Source organism: Lepisosteus oculatus, chromosome 12 (genome assembly GCF_040954835.1).
Source record: "Lepisosteus oculatus isolate fLepOcu1 chromosome 12, fLepOcu1.hap2, whole genome shotgun sequence".
Classification (NCBI taxonomy): Eukaryota; Metazoa; Chordata; class Actinopteri; order Semionotiformes; family Lepisosteidae; genus Lepisosteus; species Lepisosteus oculatus.
The window spans coordinates 10,118,714-10,144,378 of NC_090707.1; the positions used below are offsets into that span (position 1 = coordinate 10,118,714).

General features: G+C 38.1%; 3 protein-coding genes across 29 annotated transcripts in view; 2 read left to right on the plus strand and 1 right to left on the minus strand.

Moving 5' to 3' along the window:
- Positions 1-572: 572 nt before the first annotated feature.
- On the plus strand, positions 573-4,877 carry prlh (prolactin releasing hormone). Of its 2 annotated transcripts, none has more exons than XM_015358694.2 (3): positions 573-737; positions 2,118-2,293; positions 2,946-4,877. In XM_015358694.2, the coding sequence occupies exons 2-3, from the start codon at positions 2,194-2,196 to the stop codon at positions 3,134-3,136; spliced, it is 291 nt and encodes a 96-aa protein (XP_015214180.1). In that variant the 5' UTR covers positions 573-737; positions 2,118-2,193; the 3' UTR covers positions 3,137-4,877. The 2 variants fall into 2 exon arrangements, with proteins under 2 accessions (XP_015214180.1, XP_015214182.1); XM_015358696.2 differs by having other exon boundaries at positions 604-737; positions 2,979-4,877.
- A 179-nt stretch (positions 4,878-5,056) lies between these two features.
- Positions 5,057-11,311, minus strand: LOC102693104 (ras-related protein Rab-17). The gene is made up of 6 exons (XM_006636440.3): positions 11,250-11,311; positions 10,368-10,895; positions 9,388-9,539; positions 7,587-7,712; positions 6,918-7,011; positions 5,057-5,939 (listed from the first exon to the last, which is right to left on the minus strand). Exons 2-6 carry the CDS (start codon positions 10,540-10,542, stop codon positions 5,812-5,814), a joined length of 675 nt encoding a protein of 224 aa, XP_006636503.1. The 5' UTR covers positions 10,543-10,895; positions 11,250-11,311; the 3' UTR covers positions 5,057-5,811.
- Positions 11,312-13,611: 2,300 nt separating this feature from the next.
- The window catches only part of lrrfip1a (leucine rich repeat (in FLII) interacting protein 1a), a 68,692-nt gene continuing 56,638 nt past the window's right edge, over positions 13,612-25,665 (plus strand). For 23 of the 26 annotated variants that reach the window (XM_069196754.1, XM_069196762.1, XM_069196764.1 and 20 more), the window contains exons 1-2: positions 13,873-14,133; positions 14,539-14,648. In XM_069196754.1, coding sequence (XP_069052855.1) covers positions 14,559-14,648 — 90 coding nt within the window. In that variant the 5' untranslated portion in view covers positions 13,873-14,133; positions 14,539-14,558. Of the gene's footprint in view, positions 13,702-13,871; positions 14,134-14,538; positions 14,649-25,665 lie in introns of those variants that run through there. The other 3 variants (XM_069196755.1, XM_069196770.1, XM_015358755.2) reach the window with 3 other exon arrangements.

Consider the following 25,665-nt stretch of genomic DNA (forward strand, 5'->3'; position numbering starts at 1 on the left):
TACTGTACTGTACAATAAAACCATGAGTATTTAATATTGTGCATAAAAATAGTCAAAGATACATGCTGAATTACTGTATGAAAAGGTGTTGTTTTTGCAGCATATCTACTTACACAAAAAGTTAATGTGTGAAAATAAATGAAATGGAAGAAAAATATGATTGAGCCCATGGGAGAAATAGAGCTTCCCTGTAGAAATTTGTGATAGTATCCTTATTGTTCATTTGTCTCTGCATTCAGTGAATTTTACTTAAATCAAAAAAATATATATTGAACCAATTTGTCTTTTTATTTAAAGGACAGAACATCATTTTCTGATTTGAGAGTCTAAATGTTTATATTTTTAATTTTAAGCTTTGTAAGTTGCTTTTAATAATTTCATCCATGCAAATACAGCCTAAAATAAAATACAGCCTGAAATAATAGAATTACATGTACCTTCTCTTTGAAACTTCAAGTTGAACAGTAATTGGATTTTAAAAAATGTTGCTATTCATTTGCAATCTAATAAACAATATCAAACACGCTTCCATAATTGCTGTTAAGATCTAAACATGGTGTGGTCTAAAATGATAAATAGGAACACCTTCTGTGTGGAGTGTGATCTGGGTGTGACATCAGCACTCTTACAGGGGATATAAGCAGGCAGCCCTGACAGCATCTTCATCTGTTTCTGTAAAGGACTCATCAGAGCCACAACTCAAAGACATCTCAGAAATACAGCTGTGACAACACACAGTAAGTGCTCTGCTCTCTTCATCTCTCAACTCAGGGGAAAATGGCAAAAGAGTTACAATACTGTGGTCCAATAATGGCAATTGGCAAAGCTTCTCCCAAAAAGATTGAATGTCATTGGAAAAATTGTTCTTTTGGTGCTTTGATAAACTAACATAGTAGTATAGTAACCAGAGTAATATTTATATATATATTAATCTGATAAGAAAAGATGAAGATAGATCTGATAGAAATTCAAATTCTGACACAGTATGTGCTGTGATTGCATCTTTTTAATATATTGCAAAAATATCTTACAGACTATTTGACATCCATCACAAGTCTTGTTAACTGCTCTCACAGTTTTATTGCTTACTGTGAAATGAAAGTTAATGATTTTTTCTAGCCTAAATGAGGGTTTGTATTTTGATTTAATTTTTTAAAATGATTAAATATTGCTAAATACCATGTTTACAAAATGTAGTATTTTTTTATAAATTTCAAAAAAACAAAAAAACCTTACGTACAATTTTTTTAATTGAATGCCATGTACCAAATCTTTTAATTAATTTGAATCTTAAAAGCATCAGTGAATTGCTCTGTTTTATGTATCTTGTTTTTGTTGTGTATTTTCTTAAGGCAAATACCTGTTTTTTCATCCTAGAGTTTAATCTGTATTTTGCATAATTTCTCCAGCAATTTACCACTCTTTAAAATTAATTGTTGGTGTTATTATTATTAGTATTAGTAATAATGACATATACTGTATGCCAACTTGCCTAGTGGGCACCCTTATCCTTATTTCTCAGAAATATAAGAAATTTACATTGAGCATAATTTCAAGGAATTTTCCATAAGATAAAATAAATTAATAAAACAACTACACAAACTGGACGGACAATGTACCATACAAATACATGAGATAAAATTAAAACAATTTAATATTATATTTTTATTTTAAACTATAACAGTTTTTATATTTTCTTTCTGAAAATACAATTGCATTCTGAAAATGTTGTGACTTATTACTGTGTTACAAATGTATGTCACTGCTCCAAGTCTACAGTACTGTTTGATGTGGTCTTCCTTGATTCTTGTGTAGCACATTCCATACTTTCTTAATGGACTGTTTGTTGTCTGGTTAGAGGTGATAACAGATCACCTGAATAATTTAATATGTTTTATAAAATGTGCCTATATGGAAGGTTTCACCAGGAAATTGTTACGTTAAAATGTTACGCCTATATACAGTACATAAGTTACCTTCAAACAAAACATAGTGTGTAATGATATTTTGATTTTATGATACCAACAATTATATATAATTGGATGTGAATGTTGGCATGTAATGAGATAACTATTTTAGTTTTATTGAAATAGCACTTATCTAAATGTCTGTTGCAGGTGTTGCTTCCAGCTGCTGTTGCTTTTCCTGACCCTGAGCCTACCCTGTGAGTGCTGGCCGTCAGAGCGCACAGGAATGAAACTGTTTGCCACTTGCTGCTCTCTCCTGCTGCTGCTCTGTCTGGCTTTTCCCAAGACTGAGTGCAGATACCTGGAGCGATCCATGGAGATCAGAAGTAAGTTTTACTTTCCATGTTGTGCAAATGTGCCGCTCAGCTGTGTTTGTGTGTGTGCATTAACCTGCTAATCTTCGTTTTTAAAAACAACACAAAAGAAGTTTCTGCTTCTGGGCTAGGAACCGATTTGTAGGTTATGTGCATTATAACTGTAGGATTTCTAACACACCCTCTAACAGCAACTTAAACATAAGTTCTACAGTCACTAGCCTCTTCAACTAGAGGTGATCAGTCCTTGGTTGAGAAGTGCAGGTTTGATGGTTTGGGTAGCAAAATAGTTCTTATGTCTACCTTTCAACCAACATTTTTTTGGAGGCAGTATTGGTCTTCTCAAGACTCATGCCAATTAAAATGCACTTACAGCGCAAACTTATTTGCTAATTACCGATTGATGAAATGTTCATGATTAAACCTGTCAAGTGTCTGTATCCTGGTTGTTTGACACTATGGTTTCTGTCCAGAGGTCTGGTTTTCCTGGCTTTTCTTTACATGCAGAATAGGCTACCACACAGAAAATAGTCTGGGAATACTGTAGTTGTGTCCTGGGTAAGATCCAGTTTGAGAAACATTTCTAGAAATCGCCTGTTCACCCTTGTGGTCCATGGCATTGTTTACATCTCACATTGCCTTCTGGAAAATGACTTCCTTTCAGACACTGATGTCCTGTCCCGCTGCTCTCCCTCAGATCCTGACATTGACGCCTCCTGGTACACAGGACGAGGGATCAGGCCGGTCGGGAGATTTGGCCGGAGAGTGTCGGACAGTCGCCGGGGGTCTGGATACGGCTCTCGCCGGCTGTGCATCCCCATTGAGGAAAACGACGACTCTGCTGCAGACGAATAGAGCTTCTCCAGCTCTGCAGCTTTTAAGATTTTCTCCCTGCTTTATTTCTTTTGTTGTTAGGTTTCTATTGCCAGTGGTGTCATATCTGTGATTAAAATGTGTACATACAAAAACCAAAGATGGGTGCTTATTGTAAATCTTAAAAAAAGGCCAACCCTAGACCCCGTTTAATGATTTTTAAATGACTTTTTGAACCTGTAAATACTGCACTGGGAAAGCAAACAAAATGTTCAAGTAAAACACTAGGATTCTGAATGACTGTGAAATTCGATTTCCTAAATTGCTTGTTTGCTTTTGTATTTTTTCACCCAATACAGACTAAAGTTTCAAATGAAATCCAAAGCATCGATAAACAGAAGTCAGTGTAATTTTCTGCCTTTTTTCTCTGCATTATTGTTTTTTTTTCAACACTAATGACACCTATCAAACCATTTAAGAAACAGTTTCGGCTTGCACAAATAGATTCACATGTTTTGGCTAATAAACTGCATTTCTGTCATGGCATTTGAGACTTTGCAGATTGTAAAATATTGACAGTTTAAATGTTGTTTAAACTTCAGGACATAAATTAAAAACCCATTATGCTAAGGAGTTATTCCTTAGTGATAAAACAGATTCTCTTGTTAACAGTTTGGTATAAGGAAATGTATTCTCAAGGGCTCTTAAGGTGACTCTTCATCACATAGTCGATCCATTGGAAATACATTAACAATATTTTTTGGCGAGGGTATTCTGTTTTAGTATAGTCTATTCTGTTTTAGTTTAGTATAAAATGATGTTGTAATACATAAAATGTACTTGCAGTGTATTGTATGATTTTATTGTTTCTTCAAGTGTTGTGCAGATCTGACTTTGTTCCTAACAATGGTGATTCAATTCCAGGGTATGCTATATATGATCCACAAGGAACCCAGTAATGTTTAAGACCAAGAGGTAATGGTGTTATTGGTCAGACTAGACTATTTATGATGACAGATGGCATGAGATTGTTGAGTGTAGATTTCTAGAGTGCCATGTTGCTGCTTCTGGTGTTAGCACTGAATTACTGTATATCTTGGGCAAATATGAGCAATCCAAATTTCTGTTTTCTTGATAGATTCAAAGGAAAAAAGATTCAATAATTCCTAGAATAAAATATTTTTTTCTGACATGGTTAAATAAAAAAGTATTTAAGTGCTTTTAGTGATTTTCTTTAAATATACACTGTTCTAGGCTGAATTAAAATCCTTCAAACCTCATAGGATTTCACCTTATCCCAGTTTCAATGGCATGTGTAAGTCACACTAGCTTTTTTATACCAGACACAAATACTAATTACAGGTAGTTTCCATATTTAATGCTGCACTGTAGAGTCACATTCAGGACCTAGAGGAAGTGTGTGTGTGATAGTGGTGGTGAGAGGGTAGTCTTGAGTCTAGAGCTAAAGTAGATTGCATCAAAAAGCAGTTTGTCAACAGCTGGGATTCTGTAATACTGATCACCATTTTTGTTTCACAATATCCAGAAATTATATTTAAAATTATTTGAAGAGCTTTGTCAGACCTTTGCACTTTTTAAAGTTCATAATTTTTTTAACTTGAAAGTGGTGAGCAGTGTGATCAGATGTTAAAATCAAGGCATTTATTTTCCTGAGTGATAGAACTTTTCAAACAGGACATCAAAACCAATTCTGTGTATAATTGAACCTGGTGCCTTGTGATTTTTAAAAATAAAGCCATAAGCACTGTATGTTTCAACTGAATTGGCTACCTGCTAGGTTGTAATCATTAACATAAAGTGCACACACTGTACTGGTAAGATACATTTTCTACTAAACTGTGGTGTCTAGAATGGCTGTAGGAATTATGAACACATTTTTATTCTTTGATTCAAGTGATTTGAATGGAATGGAATGGACTTTTTGTGCTTGTTTAGAAATGGATTAATTAGAACATTAAGTGCAGCTTTGGAAACTTGTTATCTAGCATGATCAGAGTGTAAAATTACAAGACTCCACCTATTGTCAATTGAGCAGTCCACTAGGGTTTTTAAACCCTCACATACCACCATGCTGCCATCTACTGGTCTGAATTATTGTGGTTTAAAATTTTCACTACTTTTTTTAACAAGGAAGGATGGAGGAGATGGCATAGAAAAGAAAATTGCACTATTTTATGTTTATGTTTAAGTGTTACAGTGGGCATCTTTTAAAAGCAAAAAAAAAACAGTTAAAAAAAGATCCAGCGCAGGTCTTTCATCCTTACAAAAATGTCATACAAGAAGAAAGCCCTATGATTTACAACACATTTACAAATCTCAGTCACAACAGAGGATTACTGAAGATCAGACAGTGGTTGTGCTCAGCTCTGAACTTCACAGAACATAGGAAGACCACAATCTGGACGTTTCAAGTGCACTGGAGAAGTCAGAAAGCGTTCTGATATACTGGAAAAAAACCCACATGAACAAGGGCGAAAAAACTGTACAAACACCCCAGGAATTTGGCCCAAGGCCCCAGAGCTCACGACTGTGGCACCATGCTGCCCAATGATTGAATAGTTTCTTTTTTCTTCAGTTCTTTAAGTCAAATAAAGCTGAGCTCTGTGGCAGTTATTTTTCAGTCTTCCGGTAGACGCCTGTAGCTTGATTCTTTTCAGAACAGCTTCTTGACTCCTATACAGGTCAGCTATCCTGTCTCAGTGCAGCTCAGCCATGCAGCAGGTTCCCTGTTTGCGCTGTGTCTCCGGACTGTGCAAATCCACACAGGAGTCTTTCCACTCCTCTAGGGTGCTTTCAGGTGTTGTGCTCTGTCGTATCCTATGGGCTGCACAGTTCAGAGACAAAATAGTGCTTATGTCATAAGGCTACCAGTGCAAGACACAGAAAAATAATTTGCTTCTTTTCTATATTAATTTAGCTTTGACTCCTATACAGTTAGCGCTGTACCAACACTCTTCAGAACATTAGTTTGAGATTATTCATTTAAACACCATTTTATAACAAGGAGTGAAACTGAAGCAGGGCATTTTGAAGACATTTGGAATCTGAGATGTATTTTGCTTTCAAGCTATGTACTAGTAAGGCCCCTTATTTCGCTTTTAAACAGGACAATGTAAGATCATTAGAAGTATTGTTGTTACAAAGACAAATGCACCTGTTAATATCTACCTGCTCAATAATAGCATAATAATAATGTTCTCAATCATGCAGCATAATTATAAAAATAATGCACTAATATCTAAAATATATAAACATATTATCTGATTATATAGTTTTATTCACGTAAAGATGCTTTACACAAGGATAGATTTTTTCTCCTGTGATTTCTGTCTAAACGTATTTTGATGTGCATGAATGCAGACGCTGCAGTCCATATTTACAAAAAAGAAATAATGCCTGCTATTTTTTCACAATACTGTCCTCTGTAGGTCACACATCTCTCTAGCATCTACTTCCCTCTTGTGGCTACTTACAGTACAGTATACTAACTACTGTGTTAATAAATGTTTCACAATCTCCGTTTTATTATGCCGTTTTATTATGCCTCACATTCTACGTTTGCAGGCTAGGGTGATGTGCTATTGATAAAAAATACTATTAAAGATATATGTGATATTTATGTGATATTTCCTAAATCCAAATACAGTACTGAAATAACGTGGCTTTTCTTCTAGAGAAATCCAGTTTAAAGGCCATTGTGGCATGACTGGGGGGTTTGTAAAATAACATAGTCTCATGATGGAGATTAAGCTGTTTTTCCAAAGCCTTAGAATAGAGGCCACACCCTGTAGAAGATATTTACCTATGGTCATGAGAAGCTCGCTCACTTTGCTTCCCGACTTTGCAGACGTTTCCGTGAATAGCAGGCCTTTGTTTTCCGCAAGGGTCTGGCCTTCCTGAGAAGGGGAAAGATGCCTGTATGTTATACATTCAATATTGACTTTTGCATAAAGCTCTCATCCAAAGGTCTTTATCTTGTAAAGGGTACTGCTCTACGTCCCTCCTGAAGCAAGGATTATTTTGAACCTACAGGATACATCCCTTGAAAAATACAGTTTAAGAACAGCTACAAACAGAACTTTTCTTCAAAATATGAGTACGGCTTGGTTTAGATCCGGGTGGTCAGTAAGTTTTCACTCCTGCTCAGTGGCTCAGCTAATAATGACCTAAATCATTTGGTTGTTGACGTACTTGGACAAATTTAACAACTTGTACCCGCTCTCTGGGTATTCAGAAAGATTTCTGAAACACCAGTCCTTTGAGCTGGACCACCCTGGTTTAGGTAAATAAAACACTGTGGTCCAATATTGTGAGCTGCTCACAGATGCTTCTATTAGGATGGGCAACAGCAACTACTGTAGCATCTTATCCCAGCCAACAATCTAGAGCTGTTTTCCACAGCCTTTCCACAGGCTGCAGGCAATATTTGTCTTCATTTAATACACAAGGTGCAAGATTCCTAATGAAGTACCTGCAGCATCACCTGACGTAGGTCCGAAAGGTCCCCTTTATTTCCCACCAGAGCCACCACTGTTTCTCCAGGGACGTACTGTCTCTCAAGCTCCCTCAGCCACAGCTGAGCACGCATAAAGCTCTCCTGCAAAACAGAAAAGCTGTACACTGAGCTTTACTAACAGATCATTTATAACTCACTGTACTTCATACACTCGGTCAAAACAGCATGCAAAAAAAAAAGACGGCTGCCCGTTATTTTGCCTTCTGCCTAATTCTACCAATGCCAGATAAAATCATAATGCCCATTGTCACTTCCTGTATGTGTTGACACACACCAAAAGGATTTTTGTAAACCAATATATTTTCTAATAATAATATAAGTTTCCATGCCTTCAAAATACGTCTATCTACGTTTTAGATTTACTGTAAATGTAAAAAGTACAATATCAGAGGTAAAGGGCATGTGTCTACATTCAAAGTGTATGTACTGTGTATGAAATTGTCTCCTTCAACTAGCCTTAAGATTTATCTTTGATCTGGACTCTAACAGTACAACTTCAAAGTACACTTCAAAGCATATGGTATTATGATCACAATTCCGTAATGGTTCTTTAGATCGATGACATTGCCTCTTATAAATACTTGATAAACTTAGTAAGAAAACCATTTTTAACCATGTCTACCATTTCATTGTCTCCTGCTGACATTCTTATTGGTGTTTCCAGTCTGTGTGAGGAAAGTCTCCTATTCAAATCTTATCTTTCATTAAATGATGTATTCATATTCTTCATTTAATTATGCTGTGTTGAATTAACATGTGTATTTCATACCTTTTGAATGTTTTTCATAGGAGATCCTTTATTCAAATTCATCCATATGAGATCCTGTACCTGAATATACTTTTTAGCATACTTGTATACTTCTTCACTTCATCCTATTCCAGCCTCCCCATTTCTCCCACACATTGTGTATCAACTAATGATGTATCCAGAAGTATCATTCTTCATTAGATAGGTTTCTATGATTCCAAGCATACTGTATTACCATCACCACCTGCTAATTGTGGTAACGTCCTACATGATGATACTCTTATTCATGATGTACGATGCAGTGCCCACTAATAAAAACCTACACTGTTTCTATTACTTCTCTAAAAAAATTCTATAGCATTTCATGAGTCATTTCTGGAATTCCAAAATACAATATGAAATGATGCCAGAAAAGGGGGACTGGAAAAAACCTGCCAGAAATAATATAACACTATATTGTATCTACAGTATGTAAGAAGCTGAAAACATTTTAATGGGGAAATCGAATATGTACTTAACCTGGAATTTCCCTTATGTCATTTTTTATTATTGCCTAACAAGACAGCTCTGTCTTTCAAAAGACATATTATTATTATGCAAAGGAACAAGTAATAGGTCACCTGAAAGTGTGACACCTGAAGAAGGCTCCACGGCCGAAACGTTGTGTTCTCTTTCTTCTTTTTTTCAGCATGGAATAAACCTATTACTTGTTCCTTTGCAGCCTACGCATGCTGACGCAGCTACCCACCTATATTATTATTATTATTAGTAGTAGTAGTAGTAGTAGTAGTAGTAGTAGTAGTAGTAGTAGTAGTAGTAGTAGTATCTTTAAAGCACTATTTGCATCTTTCAGCAAGAAACTACAACTCTTTGAAGAATGTCAAGATAAATGTTTATGGAAGTTATGCCATACAGTAGGTAGATTTTTAAAAATAAACCTGCACATTAAGACTTTTCTATGCCTAGCAGCCTTGCTGTTCTGAGTGCTGATGGTGTCCTGGGTCTTACCCGTTTGGTGATGTCATACACAACCAGGGCAGCCTGTGCCCCTCGGTAATACAAAGGGGTCACACTGTGGTATTTCTCCTGTCCTGCTGTGTCCCATATCTCAAATCTAAGGGTAGCATCATGCAAACACACAAGATGGGTCATATATGCACCTGAGAAGGAAAGGACTTCTGATTAGATTACAGAAATACAGAAGGACCGTGACTAAATAAATTCATTGTATTGCTTTCCCAAAGCCTCTCCCTTGTGATTCTCAAGAAGAGTACAAAATTGTTGCACATATTTTTTGGGGTTCATTTTGCTTTTCCTTGTGGTTATTTAGAAATGTATTTATGGTCAGTAGAGTGTATTGGTATATACAGTACCTATGCATAGTGACAGAATGTTGGACTGTTTTATAGAGGGAAATTATTTTGGGTTGAGAAGTAATTCTCAACCTCTGCCAACTCTAACCCTACCTGCTAAAGTTTGTAGCTTTCTCTTCCTTTTTTTCCAATGGGGAAATTACATTTTCAGGACGCCTGTGGAGGCTCAGCTGTTCATTAGTAGTTTCTCTCTTAGAGAATAAAAGGACATGACAAACACAACCCTTTGTCTTTTGCTGGGAAAACCTGAACCACTGGCGTCTGTGGTTTTGCTGCTGAAGGAAAACCAGAGCACAAAGAACAGTGAGCTAGAGGTTGCGAAGATGCAAGTAAATTTTTAGTTTGCTGACCTTGTGTGAGCTGGAAGCTTACTCCTGTGCTGGAGGTGCACACAGTAACAAATAAGTTTGAAAAAAAACTAATTAGGAAGAAACATTTTTGAAGTGTTTCCTACCTTACACTAGAAGGGACAATTAAAAGACCATGGACAGTGGTGACTGGTGACCCCAAACTGTTATAATGTGCATATACTGTATACAGTAATACTATTTCGAGGCTACTTTAATTTACCAAGGCAATGCTAAAGTTATAGTAGAATCCTGATATTGGACTTACATCCCACTGTTGGTACTGTGGAACTGAATTCCTCTTTGGAGAAACGGAAGGCCAGACTGGATTTTCCCACTCCACTGCTCCCTAACAGGACCATCTTCACTCTCAGCGTCCGCCTCTCGGCTGGAGTGTGAGCGCTCGACTCCTTTCTTCTTTTACTCTCTTTCCTTTCTGTCATGGCTCGGGATCAACGAAGACTACCTCCGCAGAGCGAAGCAAGTCAGTAAGGCAAATTAGTTTTGTTGCTCTGGTCTTTTGTTTCCCTCCCAGCTGGCAGAATTTAATCACTTTCCCTCTTTGTTGACACCCAGGGAACAGTACACCACCTTATCTGTCCCTTATCGGTCCTGTAATCCAGGAAGAACACTCGAGATTCATACACAAAAAAATTGAAAGTTATAAGGAGTGCAAAAGTCAAAGTTCAGCCTTTATCGGCCTAACTGCATGCAGTCACACTGCAGAAAGATCAGATGTACACCTGCTCAATCTGTATTCCCAGCTGTAACCTCCTTCCAGGCTTTCATTCATTATCTACAAACAAGAAAAACCAACAAACACTGTATCTTACCATTTTATTTTGTTTCATTATCACATGAGATATTCATTAGCTGCTAATTAACAAAAGTCAAATTTGTTAAAAGGAGGAGTTAGTGACCTGGTTCCATGAAATGTACATGAATGAACATGGCTATTTCGGTAAATTAACAAACAGGGTTTGAAGATAAGATAAATGGGAAGCAATCCCATTATCCATTAAAATCTCAAAGGCAATTTCTTGCATTTAAGTGAACTCTTTAAAGTTAACTTGGCAGAAAATGTCTTTGAAAATGACATTTTTATGAAATGATGTTCATTTGGTAAGTATTCAAAACGTAGCGTACTTACCTAAACAGAGAGAAATCCACAGTGGGCAGAAAAGAACTGAGACTGAAATGCAGTTGTGTCTGCTTGGTGTTCCCCTTTAATAGAAAATGAAAATAAAAGTGGAAGCCTACTTAAGAGTCATTGTCTGAGCAAGAGAAAAACTTTTTTGTTTCTAAAAAAAGCAGCATTTTTTTTAAACAGATTGCATAATATTTCTGTAATCCCTTACAAAAATATACATAGGGATTATTTCAGGTTTTAAGAAAAACCCTGTGTTCAATAATGTTTAAGACATAAAAAGAACACATTTTCAAATGGGAGGAGATAATTTGGCTTATTTAACTCAGTTCCTTTTTAGTACCTGTTTTACCTGAGTATTACATCTGTGTGTTTCCAGAAAGAAGTAAAAGTATTTACCTGGACAACATAATTGAGTACCTTATTACAGATTGCTACAGTACAACCCTCTGTGTAAAGAAGTGCCTTTTTTTGGTTTTAAATGCACTTCTCTTTTGATTTAATTTGTGTCCACTGGTATGTGTTTCAGTGCTGATTCTGAAGAAGTCCAATCAACTGGGTTGATTTTGTTAACTCTTTTAATGATTTTGAATGTTTAAATCAGGTTCCCTTGGAGTGTCTCAGAGAAGAGCTTTCCCTTTGGGTCAAGAAATCTACCTGGATGTCCTTCTCTGAACCTATTTCCAGAGAACCAATATTGTTTTTGCTTCAATTTGATAAAAAGAATATATTATAAAAAAATACAAGTAATAGGTTTATTCCATGCTGAAAAGAGAAGAAAGAAAACACAATGTTAGGGCCGTGGAGCCTTCTTCAGGTGTGAGAAAGACAGGGCAGTAGGCAAAGGTAATGTAGTGGGAGAACAAAAGCCTGGAGAGCGGGAGCAGGGGACAGAAAGAGAGACCAATCATTTAGTGTGAAGTCAGGACAGGTGAAATGAAACCTACAATGAACAGAGAATTTATAAGACAACGGGTCTGTCGTTGAGAGAAGGGGAAAGGTGTGATCCTAGCTGCAGGATAATTTTAGTTTCTGTAGTCTTTCTGATGTGGGAGTTAGGAAACCCATCTTTGAGAACACAGAGGGAGAGATTAGTGTGATCATGGCCATCAGAGGTGAAATGAGAAACAATAGGCTTGGGGAAATCTTTAATCCTGGCCAAATTTCCCATTAACCCTTTAAGCACTTTACAGGTAATGAAGACTCCTCTCCACCACCACCAATGTGTAGCCCTAACCTGGATGAGGGAGCTTTCAAAAGTGTGACCCAAACTCAAGTAACGGATCCAGTACTTTACACTATATCAAATGTAGTGTAGTGATATTTTGACTTTTGGATCTGTTTTATGAAGTGGCACGGTGTTGCAGTGGTTAATATTGCTGTCTCCTAGAGCTGGGGGACTGGGTTCAATTCTGGAACTGGGCTGCTACCTGCCTGGGTTTGCATGTGTTTTCTCCGGGTATTCCAGTGACCTGCCACAGTCCAAATACATATTGGTAGGTTAATTGGCTTCAGGGAAAATTGCCCCGTGTGTGTGTGTCTGCGTGTGTGCTCAGTGATGGACTGGTACCCCAATTGCTGTCGATCATTACTTGTTGGGATAGTCTCTGGCTCCCCTGCAACCCTGTATTGGATAGAATGGTGATAAAATGCGTGGATGGATTTTGCTTTTGGTTTCCTAGGCTGTGGAAAACTCTTCCCAATGAGATCAGGAGTTGGTAAATCCAAGGCATAGAAGTCTTCGTCTGCCTGCCTTAATAATAAGACTGCATTTCTACAGCTTTAATAATGTATATTGTCAATTTCTGTATCTAACCAGGAGGGGGAGACGCAGTCAACTAAATATACTTGAAGCGTTCTTCAATATTTTGTGAAGATGAACCGCATTATCGCGTAGTAGAGGGACAAGTTTTTATACATTTTAATGTGTGCCTCAATGTACCAAGAAATTCTTACTGGTAAAACTGACAACTACAGTTTGGCAACAGATGCGACTGGCAGCACGGACGTTAATTTTATGCTTCAGATTACAATTTTAGATCCAACCTTTGTATTACTGCACATACGTATTTTTGATCGTCAATAAAATAACATTTTAATTTTACAAATACAGATTTTCTGTGCTGTTCTTTTGCTCATTTAACATTCAAGTCAGTCTATTATTCTTCATAGTACTGGTATAGCCTTTTAATTTAAAAGGATTTATTATAAAAATACATTTCTGCGAATTTACCTTCCCTGAATTGTTTTAGAGTTTAGAGGTTTGCTTTGTCTTGAAAACAATGAATTGGACGATACACTAACAAACACACGCTGTAGCAAGTTAAACGTGACTGTGCATGCTCAAGGGTAACCAGCTGAGCAGCTGTTCGCTTGTATCAGGGCTGGGATACATCGGATGCAAGCTCAGCTAACACGAATGAACCTCGTGTTTCATTGATCGGTCATATACAGTGTAAGGATACATTATATACGTTTCTGTGAGTCTAAGACAACATCTGTGCGCCTCCACACAACACCTTGTGTCACTTAGAGCGGAGGTCGGCTGTGTAAACCGCCAGCTGTAGCTTTAAGAAGAAGTAAGAGATTTCTGTTTTAAGCGTTCATCAATAAAAATAGCGGCGAGGGTGAGAGCATTGCTTGTATGCAGCGCTGCCTTGAGCCCATAGGCTGGAACCCCGGAACGCGTATTTATCATGGTCTAGTCTTCATCCGGGATTGCTTTCCACACTGCATGCAACTTTTTTGTGACAGAAAGAAACCGTATCACGTCGTTTTCTTCAAAACGGGCCGTCAATGTTTTAGACAGAAAAGGAATAAACATAGGACCCGAGACAAAAAAGGAAGAGCGGGCGTTAATTCTGTACAATTTAAAATATACGTGAAGGTAATGGCGGACTGATGATCAAACAACTCGTGCTGAGCGTGTAAAACATTTGGAGACGATACTTTATGTAGAGCAAGCAGACATGTGTTATACAGATATGTATGTTGTGGTTATTAGAAACAGACTTCGTGGAGATGTTTTGTAAGGTGGTGGCGCACGGCTTTTAAACAGCGCACTCCAGGAAGGGAGCTTACGGACGTGTGACCCTATGCCAAGTAACGGATACAGTACTTCATATCAAATTTAATGTAGCGATATATTACGCTTTCTTCTTCCTCTGCCCTCCCTTCATCAGTACATTACAAAGTCAACAGCGCAGGAATTGGGAAACAATAGTTATAAACCAGAGTCGGTCTTGGTCTGCCGTGAACGTTTCTTTTATAGTAGGATTTTTCTACCCCCCAGAATCTATAAACGTTTTAGAAATGGGAACTCAGGGAACTGGGAGGAAAAGAATTCCCAACAGAGAAAGACTGACGGCAGAAGACGATGCCCTGAATCAAATTGCAAGAGAGGTGAGTGTTTTAAAGCAACAACTACTCTACCAGTCGTACAGTCATACTGCGCAAAAAAAAGACCTGCATCCAAATGTCGGATGTTATGATTCTTTTAGTTTGGCTTGTAATTTTTATTTTAACCGACAAATCCGACCTTCTTTTAATAATATTTCAGTTCTTGTCGGTTGATTACCTCCCACAAAGGAGGTATTGTGCAATACATCACATTTCAGATCTGTTGCCTGCTCTTGTTACGGCAGAATGAAAAGGCATTGCTGTCACTGCTACTGTACCCCAGGGGCATGAGGATGTGGACAAATACAGGAGCGATGTGTGAACTTCAAAGTGACAAAGATGCGCTATTTCGATGGTGGTGAAAGTCACTGTATTTGTGTAGACTTGGCCTGGTGAATTGTCGGTTTGGTTCTGTACAGTATGACTGTTCTCGTCTGGTTGTACTAGCTGTGGGAATGTTGGTCTGCACAATTTTGCCATGTCGGAGCCCCACTTACTGCCCAACTAAGGTTGCGGGGTTCGTGAATGGCCGACGTGCCGCTGTTGAATTTCACAGATAGGGCCTGAACCCTCAGCTGCTGTCTGACACATCGTCCAGCTTCTCTTTTACCGGCTCATTTGCCCTTGAGAAACGCTTAAATGGTCAATTATTATAAGCACAGACTGAGTTGGTGTAACGAAACGGACGACCTGCAGGCATTAGGTTTCTTTGCATCAAAAATTCAAGAAGGTGTCTGGCAAGTCAGTATATTTCACACTTGCAGTGCTTTTAGATGAAGTGCTTCCTGTGACAGTTAAGACGGTTACTGTGAACGGCTCCATTATCTTAGTCTCTGAAGCGAGGACACAGTTTATTACAAGACCGTGAAGGACAAATTACAGAGGAAGGGAGGACTGTTTTGGTGATTTGCTAGTGTAATTATAGACTCCACGCCGTTATCAAAAGTGTAATTTGCAGTTCATTTACCATGTGATAACGTCGTATATTTCATCGTAAGTGCCGAAACACTGTGACAACTGCCTTAGTTTCAGTCTGCTTTAATGACTGGTGCCAGAGTCACATTCAGATAACCCTGAATTGCTGTCAGATCACTCTTTTGTGTTTCCAATGTCTTCGTTTTTGTAAAATTTTAGATAGTAGTCGTTTTCGGCCTTGAAAATACTTTGAAGTAACGTTGATATCTCCATGGTAGATCTTCCTCCTCTTAGCACCATGTACAGTAACTGTTGCTTTTAGATAAGGAAACAATGCTAAGTCTGTTCGCTAATCCTGTGCTACTGTTGGATGATAGTTACAGAGGTGCACTAAATTCTGGCGTGCACGTAATGACAGAGCAGTGAAACTTTGTCTACTGAGGAGAGAGAGATTTACATATCTTTCATGAGCTTTTAAAACCTTGACTCCACGGGACTCACGTGATAGCGTACTGTCTCCTGTAATAATAGCTCCCCAGAAAACAGGTTAATGATAAAAAACAAGATGATTTAAAAACATTCCTACTACAGCAGTTTAAGGAGTTGGACCATTTCGTGTGGGCATTAGCTAATACGAAGAAAGATTTCAAGAGCTTGTTGCTTTCAACAATACAACATTAAAGAATGCTGAGTGTAAACTAGCCTCATACTCTAGTTCCTTCAGACTTTTTTTGTCAACTTGCTTAAGTTTGTGAAGCGTAATCTGTAAAAATGAGTTTAGAAACTTAGGAATCCAGAGCTTGATTGAAAACAACCACAGAAGTCATTATTGCTTTTTCACCATCAAATGATTTTGAAATGATCTAGTCATAATCTGGAATTTTCTACATTCCTGAATTACTTTATTTTGGAAATTCACAATCTTCTTTATGAAACTATGAACAGTACACTGCTATAAACATTGAAGTGTCCTCAGTTGTAGTTTTAGTTGTGCCTGGCATTTCTATGCAAATGTCATCAATAGACCCTACAGTGATACAGAAGGAAGTTACAAAATGTTAATCTTAAAATTTCCTTAGCAAAGTTGTAGATTCGTTTTTTGTAAATCCTTTAATTAAGGCTATTTCATAGGTGATTTACTAAAAAATGTGGCTTTATTCCCTAGCATGGACTTTGTAGATTCAGTGTACAAGACAAGCCAAACTCCATACAGTTCATAGTTTTCAACAGGGCTGTGGACGTAAATGCAGGTGAATTACTGTATTGCCAAAAAAATGAAAGAAACGACAATGACTGCACAGTATGTGCTAGTAATAATGCAGACAGTCTGAAGAGTAATCTGAAAATGCTGGCAACTTTCCTTGTAGCCTATTCCTGAGCAAATGTGGGCATTTAAATGAAAGTGTATGATCCAGCACAAAACTGATCTGAGATGCCTACTGCGATGCGATCTTCTTGCTTCAGTGCTTATTGTCAGGAAGCACCTTAGCTTGCGTGTGACATGAATGTGGTTCAGTGAGTTCTGCATCTGAATGTAATTGGCAAAGGTTTTGCTGAATTTAAGGGCCAAGTGCACAGCCCAAGAAGGAAATTTGTGCTCGTAAGACGGAGGAAGTGTAGATTGTAGCACAAGAAGCAGAACCATCTTTTCAGTAAACACCTGCCTGTGAAGTCGGATGTTGCAAAAGATGTACGCAGATCACTTGTTTAAGGCTGTGGCTTTCTTTTAACTTTAGATATAAAACACATACTGTGTTGCTCTGTGCTCTAGGAGTACAAACTCCTTGTGCAGTAGGGTGGGTAAGGGGGGCACTGTGACTTTAAAAGCAGGGTTGTGAACATCCCACAGGGCCAGCAGACTGCCGGACCTGGTATGTCAATCTTGATGAGCTGGGAAATTCTGCAACAAGAGGTTTAAAAATAGAACTCCCTTAAAGATCAGCTGTTATTTCACCCTGGCCTGCAACCTGTGCAGGGTGTAACATTTTCACCTGAGACAAACAAATGTTTAGGTTGACATGTATTTGCAAAATTACTGGGAGGCAGTAACCAGAATGGTAGAATACGTTCTTTTCAAGAACTGAAGTGTGAAAAGTATGGAGAGCAAATCAACATGGGTCATTTCTTGTCTTGTTTAGCATATCCCGTGTGAGCTTATGTTGGTCAGATCCATTTCTCTTCATTACTATAGTAAGACTTGCTGTGGAAGTTAAGATTTACTTGTAATTTGCTTTGTTGTCTGGGGAAAGTGTTGGGCAATCAGCTAATTGGTTACAGTACAACAGCAATACATCACAATTAAATTTGGCTGCATGTAAGTATTTGACAAAATCAGTATCATTCTCTTGTCAATGCATGGAACTTGCAGCCCAGGAATCTGGTAATGTTTTGAGTCATGGGGGATCTATATTATATATAAAGTGGCATTAGAGTGAAAGTTTTAAACAGTAGGTCAACTGTAATGTGATTGTCTTAAGGTATTATAATGTGCTAACCTTTTGTCCTGGTTAGTTTGTAATCCACCCCAAAAAACTTAATACTGATGCACAAATTGTGAGGGACAGTTTAATTAGTTTCAGCAGGTGTATTTGTGTGAGTATCAGACCAACAACTCTTAAAAGTAATTAAAAATCTGGCTTGCTATCAATAACATAATGATTATTGTATCAAAAGTTTCTTTTGATACTGAAAAGTGAAATTTTTTACATTGTATGTACTCTAGTTTGCTCCATCTTGGATTAACAGTTCTATAGAATGGCTAAATAGGGCGTGTGCCCCCCTTCTAAAACTCCTCTTCTCAAACAGCATATCTGTAATCTGCCCATTCCTAAGGTGTTATAAATAGAAGGGGGAAGGGAGAACAGGTTGGGCTGATGTCAAAGGCAACTTATCTGACACAAACAGATCCCTTATTTGAAAGAGCTATAAAGACCGCAAAAGTGTGAATTAGCGTACTTGTGGTGCACAGTACAGTATCTGGGCTGAGAATGACTTGAGTTATACAGTAAGAATCTCCTAAGAATTAATGCTTTTAAGAAATTTGTGTCATTCGCTGACTTTAACCAAGTATGTATTAGCACTAAAATGAAGGTAATTTAGTTTTCCAACTCAAATAATGCATTTATACACAATTGCAGTTCATTTTTATACTGCTTGAAAACATTACAAATGATAAAATAATCAGTATTCAAATAACTTCTGACTGAAATACAAGACCTCTTGACTCTCAAGCATGTCTATTTGTCTGTGTCCTGAATCTATACAGTGAAGTTTCCCTGGAATTTTAGATTGGAACCCTTCAAGCTTCAAAATTCCATGTTTTTCTTTTAATCTGGAATTGATGGTGCAGTTTATCATTTAGTAGAATGTCTCCTCTTGACAAACTCTGTCCGAAAGATTCCAGTAACTGTGATCATGTGCCTAATAATCTTTTTTAAAGATTTATGAGGTGAAATGAAAGACTAATTTGCACAGTGTTATCATTTTCTGCAGTGAAATTATATATAACTGCTGAGATATAAAATGAATCCAGAGCTGCCTGACATTTGAATGTTTGTTTTTATAAATGTTAAGATATATTTGTTCTTTATTGAGTTAGGTCAATGGGGCAGTAGCACAGTGGTTAGCACTGCTGCCTTACACTTCTGGAACCAGTTCTAAAACTGGGGTGCTATCTGCATAGAGTTGATATGTTCTCCCCATATTCATGTGGGGTTTCTCTAGGTGTCCCTGTTTTCTCCTACAATCCAAAGACATACTGGTAGGTTAAGTGGCTTCTGGGACATTGGCCCGGGTGTCAGTGTGTCTGTGTCTGTGCATCTGCCCTGTGATGGACTGGAGTCCACCCTGCCTTGTGCCCTTTGCTTGCAGAGTTCTGGTTCCCCTGTGACTTTGAGTTGGATGAAGTGTTTAGAAATGTCTGGAAATTAGGTTAATTCTTCCCTTGATTATTAAGGATGGCTTCGACTTCATATGAAGTAAGGAATATGCTGGAAATGCCATCTCTAATTTAGTGCTGGCAGAGTTTCTTACACCTGTATGTGCATTCATCACAAAGTGCAGACTGAGAGTCCACAACATTTGTCCTGCTTAACTTTGGTTGAAAAGTTGCTCCCATATAGCAGTTTTCAAGGTGATTGCTTAAGAAAATGTATGCTCTTTTAGCTTTGAAAGAAGATTAATTTAAATTTGCAAGTATAGGTTTGGAGATTTTTCATCAGCTAGTTCCGAATGCATTAAAAATATATATATATTTTTTACAGTAGCTCTTTCATTTTGGTGAATCTGAAAGCTTGTTTGCTGTTTCCGTTTACTACAACATTCAAATAACTATTGGTTGGTAACTTCTTAGTGCATAATCTGAGGTGTGCAGTTACACATAATCATAATTAGTTTATGAATACATGCTAAAAGTACTGTAATTATAAAGCACAAAAAGACTAAGAAAATGCTTTGTGATGGTCGAAATAACATTCACGTTAGAGACTTTATCTCTAAAATTGATTTTCAGGCTGCTTGCTGTGGTCTGATTAAATATAATTAATTTAGTAGTTTAATTATCAGTGCGCTAGTCTGATCCTTTGAAACATGGTTGGGTAAGAAAGTGTCACATCAGAGCATTCAACTTCTGGAATTGGAGATCTGGAGAAAAATGTAGGACACAGAGCAGCAAGTAGGTACTGTCAGCGTATTTTTTTATTTTTGGTACCAAATATCCAGAACAGTGGCTTGACCTTCTAAAATCTAATTTTATTGTTCCTTTCTGATGGTTTTAGTAGTTCATAGTTTAGTAGTCATTGTCAGAGCAAGGAGGATTTAGACGGCAACTGATTATACAAATGAAGTTTGTTTGTGTTGTATATTTGTACTTATGATAATGCAAGATTACTGCCATCCGTGGCTCTGTGGCTAAGGATCTGCGCCTGTGACCGGAAGGTTGCCGGTTCAAATCCCGCGGCCGGCAGAGGAATCCTACTCCGTTGGGCCCCTGAGCAAGGCCCTTAACCCCAACTGCTCCAGGGGCGCCGTACAATTGCAGACCCTGCGCTCTGACCCCAAGCTTCTCTCCCTGTCTCTGTGTCTGTGTCTCCCTGGAGAAAAAGCTGGGGTATGTGAAAAGACGCATTCCTAATGCAAGAAATTGTATAGGGCTAATAAAGAAACATTATTATTATTATTATTATTATTATTATTATAATAATAATAAAACAAAGTCTTCTGAGTGGCTCAACTGGTAAAGATGCTTGTCCAAGTGCAGGTTGAACTCTGCAAGCATGGGTTCAAGATATGTTATTAAGTGTTGCCAGCATATCACCCTGCAACTCACAACTGGCAGCCCACTGAGGCACTGAAGCAGGCGTGAGCCTGGTCAGTTCTTGGATGTGAGACCTCCTGGGAAAAACTAAGGTTGCTGCTGGAAGAGGTGTTAGAGGGGCCATTAGGGGGCGCTCACCCTGCAGGCTGTGAGGGTCCTAGTGCTCAGTATAGTGATGGGGACATTATACAGAAAAATGGGGCCATCCTTCAGATGGGACATAAAACCGAGGTCCTGACTCTTTGAGGTCATTAAAAATCTTAGGGTGTTTCTTGAAAAGAGTAGGGGTGTTACCCTGGCATCCTGGCCAAATTTCCCATTGGCCTTTACCGATCATGATTTCCTAATAATCCCCATCTCTGAACTGGCTTCTTCACTCTGTTCTCCTCCTCACTGATAGCTGGTGTGTGGTGAGCATACTAGTGCACTACGGCTGCCATTGCATCATCCAGGTGGGGCTACACATCAGTGGTGGTGGAGGGGATCCCCATTACCTGTAAAGTGCTTTGAGTGGAGTGTCCAGAAAAGCACTATGTACTGTAAGTGTTGGGAATTATTAATTATTATTAAGTGTTACCGAGTTGGTGTGGGATTCGTTGATCAGGGACCTCTTGGCTCTAAGTGACAGGGAGACCCAGTTGCATGTATAGATATGTTTGTTGTCATTTTGCTTATTCAGAGTGCTTATTCTTTAGGCACAGTTGTAGGCTTATTAGATTGGTTGCGTCTTAGTCAAAGGTCACAAGTTGACATTCTATTGATGCTATTTCGTCCTTTTGTGACAGCAGGTGTTTCACCTCTGAAATAACAGGTGTACATGTACATTTACAAGTCATCTAATATTGCCTCCCAGAAGGGTAAATTCTTGGAGAAGTATTGAATCATGTTCAATAACTCAGGATAGTAACAAGAAGGAAAAGTAGTTAATATCATATTGTAAGGTGTATATTAACTCTTTACATAAACCAGAAGGAATCACATCAGACATTGTTTCGCTCTAGTTCCAAAAATCTGTTCTGTTGAATGGCAGATGTCTTTTTTTAAATGCTGACAGGACCTAAAGTGTGTTGAGTCAAGCAAGTGAATGGCACACCAGGACAGGTGTGGTGCTCAAGAGAGATGCAACACTTTATTGTCACAGAGGATATCTCGATGTACTGATATTTGCAATAATCTGAATGTACTTATAACTCCTGAATTTTAAACAAAGCTCTTGCAAAGTTGTGTTTTGGCTTGACGAGTAAGGAAAGGTACTTAATATGATATTGACAGATATTTATAAACCCTTTATATAAGCCAGAGGGGATCTTGTTGGCACATCGGACTTTCTTTTCCTCTACTTCCAAACATCTTTTGTATTTGTTTATTTAGGGTTATATCTTTAACTGTGTATCCATCCATTTTCTAACTACTTCACCCAGTACAAGGTTGTAGGGGAACTGTAGCCTATTCTAGCAAACTACAAGCGCAGGCAGGATACACCCGGGACAGACGCCAGTCCATTGCAGAGTACACACATAGACACAAACATGCACATACTGTACTTACACAAGGGCCAATGTTTCCAGAAGCCAGTTAACCTAACAGTGTGTCTTTGGGAGGAAACCAGAGCACTCTGATAATCCCATGCAACCTTGGGGAGAATATCCAGTACGAACGCCATGCAGGCAATACCCCATGTCCATAATTGAACCCAGTAGTCCAGAGCAGCAAGGCAGCAATGCTGACCACTACTCCACTGTGCCTCTCTTTAATATATCTAAAAATATCTTCATATATTTATGTGTAGGCATATGTGTGCTTATCTTTTAATACATTTCTTTTAATAGTAATACTGTACTATCTTTTTAATACAGTATGTCCAAGCTGCTGCTTTTAAGACCACTTACCATTATGAAAACCTGAAAAACATGTCTCTGCCTCATTTTTTTGGCTTTGGGCAGTTAGTAGGTGTTCCAAAATTTTGTATCAAATGATCAGATATTGGCAAGCAGGGTAACAAAAAATACCTTAAAGTCTTGTGAAGAAAGGAAAGATAAACTTCAGCGTGAGAACTGGGTTAGATAGGAAGAGTGGCTTGCTGCTGTTTGTAACCTGTAACGGTACACAATGTTGAACATATGAGATTGTCATGTGGTAAGGACGCACAGTTTGCACTGTAGTCAGAAGTTGGAATTGTGAGGCGATAGTGCTGTGAAAGTTTAAACAGTATGGTTGTGGATTAGCCATTGTCTACCTTATATTTTGGGGAGTGATTTTATTTTAGAAATGCAGCTTGGCCTCCTGGGCGGAGCCTGCCTCTTACCATAGAGTTGCTCATCTCTGGACTAATAAGGCAGGAACAACTCTTTTCGCAAAGCAGCCCAGTGTAGCGAGAGAGAGAGAGACAGAAGGGTGGGGTGTGAGAGTAACCGACTGGGCATGCTGACAGCTGCTTCCTTCAATCCCTGCAGCCCCCACATCCACACTCCACGCGCAAATGCAAACAAACAGGAAAACCAAATCCCAAATAGGGGATTCAGGTTTCACGGAAAGACGGAATATGTACGCTTAACTCCTTCACTTGAAATCATCTGCAGTCTCCAGTGTGCTGCCTTGCATGAGAATTTCTGCCTTCCTTTGTTGCACAATGCTGCTGGGTTAAAAAAAAATGCAGATTTATTTTCTCTTACTGTTATTCCTTGTGTCCTTTTGTAGTAATAGACATCCAGAACTTTAAGGTTGCATTATAATACTGATTTTTAAAATCTTTGTTCTTATTGTATTTTTGAAAGTATTTATTAACTCTGAAACAGGTTTAAGAGTCCTCATTAATATTAAGTTTAATATACCATCTATGGGAGTCTTTCCAGAATCTCAGAAATACTGTATATTGAAGCCATAGTGTAAAACATGGCTGCCTAAAAATGGCCAGTTCAGTTCCTTCTGGGTACATTATCTTTTTTGACTTTCCGCAGTCATTATTCCTACAGTTATATAATTCTGAATATGTTTTTAACCAATTTGTTCAGTGGTTGTTTTAAACCGCCATATGAAATAGTAGACCCAGTCACCAGCAACTGAGGCAAGGAATTATCCTTTCAAGGAATGGTGGCTGTTAATTTATGGTAGCGCAGATTACAAATAACAAATAACAAATATGTATTGAAGATGAATAAGAGTATTTTAGGAACAACTAAAAGTTTATTCCATGCTGAAAAGAGAGGAAAGGAAACACAACGTTTCGGCTGTGGAACCTTCTTCGGGTGTGAGAAAGACAGGGCAGTTCGCGAAGATAGCTTGGGAAAACAAGCGGAACAGGGGAGAGGCAGAGTCGCCAATCAAGTGGTGCGAGGTTGAGAGAGGTTAGGAGCGATGTGAAACGAAACCTACAAATGAATAGAGAGAATTAGAAGAAAACAAGTCTGTCGTTGAGAGGAGGGGAAGGTGTGAACCAAGTTTCAGGATAATTTTAGTTGCTGATGTCTTTCTGCTATAGGAGTTAAGAAACCCTACTTTGAGAACCATCATGGCCGTCAGAGGTGAAATGAGAAACTATGGACTTGGAGAAATCTTTCATCTTCACAGCCCTAACATGTTCTCTGAAGTGGTCTCCGAGTCTCCTTCCTGTTTCCCCAGTGTAGATGGCTGGGCAGTTACAGCAAGAGATACAGTGATTAGGGTTGATGGAGGTACAAGATGTCATCGGAGCATTTTAGTGTTTTCCTGGGTAATAATTGCTTATTAATAATATTATTAGTTTGCTTACAAAAATACCGGAATTCAGCTTGGATGTTGAAAATTGACGAAGTGGAAATTTATTTTCTCCAATTTGTATTACTAGTAATGAACTTTAAAATTGGATCACATTAGTTATACTATGCTTGTCTTTCTTTAGATAATGTATGATGGACAAGTGTTGTTTACCAGATGATGTATTTACTACAGCACATTCATTGCAGGGTGTAAAAATAGACGTGATATTTTCTGGCACCTGGTCCAAGTGGTCTCACTGCTTTTCTTATCAAAACATAGCTCTCTTTATCAACTTTCAATACAGTACTCTTTTTTCAAAGTTTACTTGAATTCATTGTTGACTTATCTGCTTTGAGACAAAAAGTCTTAGTCTACAATGCTGCAGATTTTGAAAGTTTTGCTTTCAGAATTTGAATGTATCATTCAAGCACTGCAAAATGGCCTGTTGCAGAATGGATGAATCGGTCAGTCTGTTCCAGCTGGTGAGCAGGATAAGTTCTTTTTTTTGACGTCTGTGCCTTATCAGTTGTTCAGTTGGTCTGCAATACTACATTGCATCACAGAAAATCAACAACTGTTTGGCTTCCGTCTGTAAGTGAATTCCAGTCCATCAGCTTATGGTGAACTTGAATCATAAGCTAGTTAGACTAAGAAGATTTAAAGTAGGATCATGTTTTTTTCTTTCCCCTAATGGGTGAGGATAATCAAATAGGAATGGATTTCTTGGGGCTGTCCATTCTCCAAGATAAACCAACATATAACATACTGAGCAATCATGTTGTTTTTGATGTGCCAAATAAGTTTTTTCCATCTAGATATAAATACAACAGGATTGTTTTATGGAAGGACCTGTTTCCAATGCCCTATTGTTCCAAATATATTGTTAATGCCAACTTTGGTGTCCTTGAGGTTTTAAACAGTATTGTAAATCAAATTCTAGTATTGTGGAGAAAGAAATCTCATGTGCCATCTAAGTGTCTAGATTTTTTTGTTGGTGCTGTGTATTACATACAGTAGATTGAATACAAAATAGTGTTTTGTATTTGTTTATTTTTA